Source organism: Limulus polyphemus, unplaced genomic scaffold (assembly GCF_000517525.1).
Source record: "Limulus polyphemus unplaced genomic scaffold, Limulus_polyphemus-2.1.2 Scaffold350, whole genome shotgun sequence".
Lineage (NCBI taxonomy): Eukaryota > Metazoa > Arthropoda > Merostomata > Xiphosura > Limulidae > Limulus > Limulus polyphemus.
In genome coordinates, this window is record NW_013665960.1 from 364,724 (window position 1) to 368,864 (window position 4,141).

General features: G+C 32.3%; 1 protein-coding gene across 1 annotated transcript in view; it reads right to left on the reverse strand.

Moving 5' to 3' along the window:
• LOC106457591 (glutathione S-transferase 1-like) overlaps positions 1-3,451 on the reverse strand; it is a 20,517-nt gene extending 17,066 nt beyond the window's left edge. The window contains exon 1 of the mRNA XM_022383593.1: positions 3,114-3,451. Coding sequence (XP_022239301.1) covers positions 3,114-3,311 — 198 coding nt within the window. The 5' untranslated portion in view covers positions 3,312-3,451. The remainder of the gene's footprint in view (positions 1-3,113) is intronic.
• Positions 3,452-4,141: the final 690 nt, after the last annotated feature.

The window sequence follows — 4,141 nt, forward strand, 5'->3', positions numbered from 1 at the left end:
GTTGTACATTTGCTGTCATGTTAAACTTATATTAAAGTTTTTCTTCATTACCCATTTAAGCCGTCTCCAGCCATTATAAGTAAGAATTTGTTTTAACTTGCTTCAATCTCAGGATTTTAAAATACAAGTTTTTATTGATGGATGGTCGATATCTCAGTTACTAAGTGTAGATCTGGAATGTGTTCTTGTAACGTTGTGTTCATTTCTTAGTAGCCGTTTTAATAGAACATAACGTACGTTTTTCAATCTTGGTAACCATCTTAATAAAACATACTGTGTGTTTTTTAACTTGGTTCTATTTCTTAGTAACTGACTTAATAGAACATAAAGGGTAAGTTTTTAATATTGGGTCAATTTACTTGTAGCCATCATTGTAGAACATAGTTATATTTAGTACTATTTTTAATAACCACTTTGGTCACATAATTCACGTGCTACAGAAGAATATTTGTATTTATTCTCTAACAAAGAAAACTTTGGTTCTCACAGGATTTATCTAAGTCTTAGATTTCTATTGAAGTAAGATAAATATTGCATCAATAATAAATAAGTTAACTTATACAATTAGTAAAAATGCAACAAATTAATAAATCAAAATTGTTTTTGGCTATATGTTGGATGAATAAATGGTTACTAAGTAATTCTTGGTTAATTATAGAGACACATGTTATGGAAATTGTTTCCTAATTTTGACCAATAACTTAGCTAGGCGTTTCTATAAAATATATGAATTTCTCAATTTTGTTAAGTAACACAGGACGAAGCTACTCACCTTGTTAAGTAGCATAGAATTGAAGTAAAACCTCATTCTTCGGTAAATATTAAAATATCATTTACACTTAATCCTATAAAACAAGTAACAGTAATAATGTCATCTCAAACCACACTATAAACTTATTGAAACGTATCGTTCTTAGCTACAGTCAATATTCTTTGTTGAACATTACTTTTATTTTAGTTTACAGCCATACTCCAATAGGGGCCACTAGTTTAGTAAACACTTGTTTCGGTTCCTACCCGGAATTCAAAATTATCTTTAAAACCTGAAAGTCTGCCATTTTGAGTCAAGATATTTTTAGTAAGTTAACATACTCTTATCTAATTTTTGATTCAGGAGTACAAAGAACTCTAGTCTAGTTTTGTTTTATACAGTGTACTATCAGCTCATTCTTTAAGTCAGTTGTAATGTTTAGATAAATATATATTCAATATTCAATCGGACCATATACAGAATATTTAATGAGCTACTCAAAACAGATTTTTTTTATTAGATTCATACCTAAAAGGTGGCAACCTAGCTGTTGCAATGATTTGGGTTAAATTTTGTTTTAGTTAATATTTTACTTATGTTTTCATGAAAAGAAATAACACAAGAACTGTTTTTCAGTCTTTGTATGTATTATTTTAGAAACTTAGACGTATATTTGTTTTTTAGTGAAGAGGTGTGAGGTCAGGTCAGATTTTATTTGGAGCAAGTTGATTAATTGATGAACATTAAGTTGATGTGATGGGTGCTGTTTCACTGGGTGTTTTTCTTCTAGTCTATCAGTTCAAAATTAGAGCCGTTTACAACAGAAGACAAAGAAAATCTTCCGGATACGGAAAGCAACGATTTAAATATGAAGATAAATCTAGCTTAGCTAATTGTATGTTTACAATATGTTTATCCTCAAACTTAGGTTTTATGTCTTTTCAAGTTGATAGTGAAATCACAAAAGTATCTCAATTTAGAGACGCATTTATTGTCTTACCTAACTTACCAGTAGGGATATTCAAATGCCTGACTTTGGTTTATGTATTGTTAAACTTGTTTTAAGCAGCCTGCACAGATCTGTGAGTAGCAAGTTTTCATAAACATCGGGTTGGTTAAGCACAAAAAAACGACGAGGATCAGGAAAAGCATCTTGCCTACGAACACAAACCTAAATTAAATCAGCAAATCTAGCATCTTACATTACAAGTGTCTTTATATTATATTAAACTGTGGCTTAAATAAATAGCTAAATTATCTTCGACAACTCCTTATTTCGCTTTCTTGGCCCCATTTAACATACTTCAGGCAAACCAACTTTTTGAGGTCGTGTTCCAATTGTATGCAAGAAAAACTAGGTCGACACTTCCAGGTAGAGAGCATAGACGAACTTTAGCGGATACATTCACGTGTTCAAATAATTACACGCACTACTGTACTTTCTGTTATTAATGATTCGAAATAAAACCTACTGGGTTAGAACTATGGTCTGACATATTTAATTTTCACAGTGTTTGTTGCATAGTATATTTGTAGACGTAGAGTATTTTCCAGGTCAGGAATAAGCTAGATTTGAGATGAAACATTTCCTTTTTTTTCTGTTGTATACGACTAGTGATACTCAGCAATAGCAACGAAGGAAGCCATATATCGATTTGGTTGATCTTTAGAAAAACCTGTATTAAACGTGTATACAGTGATGACAAACAAACAAACGGGGAATTTCAGTGTTATGTGAGTCACTTAACATTTAGGCGTATATATGTTATATTAACAAGGCGTATATATGTTATATTAACAATGCGTATATATGTTATATTAACAAGGCGATATTAATATATTCTTCGACGTGCTCATAAACTTACACCAACCTGTAATAACAGATACATACGTTTCAGTGGCTGTAAAATTCACTGTTATTAGTTGATATTAAGGACGTCTTTTTTCATTATGAAGATAACAGTACTCAAAACGTGCAAATAAGTTTCTCGCCTTCACAAATAACTGATGTAATATTACGAATATTTTTCTATCAGAAACGTCCGATAACTCAATAATATATGCAGTTGTTAGACTTTGTATGTTTCTAGATGTTAAAATTAAACTAAAACCTTCCTGTTAGACGTATAAGTGGTTCAGTTGTAAGCTTTAGGTCTTATAATACAAAAATTCATAGTTTGGTCACAGTATTGGCTATAGCACATACAAAATATTTTGCAACTTTGTGCTTAAAATACATGTATAGTTATAAATTAGCAACCGAAAAAGACGAAATGTCGTTTTCCAGAAAGAATACATAAACTATTTGAGAGTCGTTACGTTATTTTGCCTTATGACCGACACTATGTATAAAATCACAAACCTTAACAAATTCGGGCTTCAGATGTTCCTCAGTCATCAAATCCACTTTGATGAGGTTCAAGTTAACGCCAAGTTCCTTGGCAGTCATTAACACTGCCCGCGAAGGTGAGCTGACAGTCCAATAATAAAAATCAATTGGATCACCCATGGGCACAGTACTATTGGGTTTTCGTAGGCACGAGAGACAATCAAATGGCATAACAACTTCTAAATAATATTCTATTAAGTTCTTCAAATGTTCCTTGTCGTCAGTTTACTGTCTGGTAGACGAGAAGTTATGTCATCCACCTTGCTCTACTGGTTGATTTAGGGAGTTTATTTTATGTTCATTCCTGTTGCGCATTGAGCTAGCCAGTACCTGGAACCCGCCGTCTGTTATGCGACCGGAAATGACGTTTTCTGCTTCGACCTTCGCTTTTACCGATTTCGATTTGAAGCCACTGAGCAAAGTTTATAGCCTAGAGGAACCGTGTTTATGGGTTACTTTGTATATAACTTTTATGTGTACATACTCATTAGTAGTTAGGGTCGATTCTATGGTTGAAAAAGAGTCGAATGACCACGAATGAGATGAATGTCAAAGACAACACTTAAATAGTTTCAAAGTGCCTGATATAGTCTCGTTAAATTTGAATTGGTTATTAAGTGCTTGAAATAGCTTCGTTAAAATTGTTACTAAGCGCCTGGATTAATCTAGTTATGTTTAAACTTGTTACTAAGTGCTTGAAACAATCTCTTTATGTTTAAAGTGATTTCTAAGTGCTTGGTGTAATCCCATTATATTTAAAATGGTTAATAAATGGCTAGAATAATTTCGTGGCTTTAAACTGGTTACTGGAATAATCTAGTTATTTTGACATTGCTTGTCTGCTTCTTAAATCATTTTTTTTTCTTGTATAAGGCATATGACCTGTTTCATGCAAAAATGCTTTTAACTGTTGCTTGTTGAAACTTTTAATGATCTTGAGTCGAATTATTAGACACACCCGCATGGGGTTTGTTTGTTTTGGAATTTCGCGCAAAGCTACA